General features: G+C 52.4%; 1 protein-coding gene across 1 annotated transcript in view; it reads left to right on the plus strand.

Moving 5' to 3' along the window:
* The window catches only part of GC (group-specific component (vitamin D binding protein)), a gene marked incomplete at its 3' end in the record, with an annotated part of 4,348 nt that extends 4,218 nt beyond the window's left edge, over positions 1 to 130 (plus strand). The window contains exon 10 of the mRNA XM_010022853.1: positions 33 to 130. Coding sequence (XP_010021155.1) covers positions 33 to 130 — 98 coding nt within the window. The remainder of the gene's footprint in view (positions 1 to 32) is intronic.
* Positions 131 to 290: the final 160 nt, after the last annotated feature.

Raw genomic sequence — 290 nt, forward strand, 5'->3', positions numbered from 1 at the left:
CACCGTGGTTCCACCCACCCTCTGCCACCCAGCGCCAGCAGATGGGACAAGAGCTGCCCCCCTTCCTGGAAAAGGCCGACAGGCTCTGCAGGCAGTACACTGAGTTAAACTTCCTCGACTTCAAGAAGAGGTAAGCATTTCCCTCCTCCCATTCTGGATCAGCAGATGCAACTGGAATTTGGCCAAAATTCTGATGACGCACGGATGGAGACAGTGGTTCTGAGCTTAAAGAGCAGCAAAATACATAGAAACATATAACGCATCCCTCATGAGACATCCAGCCCTGCTCC

Source organism: Nestor notabilis, unplaced genomic scaffold (genome assembly GCF_000696875.1).
Source record: "Nestor notabilis isolate BGI_N333 unplaced genomic scaffold, ASM69687v1 scaffold19359, whole genome shotgun sequence".
NCBI classification, from domain to species: domain Eukaryota; kingdom Metazoa; phylum Chordata; class Aves; order Psittaciformes; family Psittacidae; genus Nestor; species Nestor notabilis.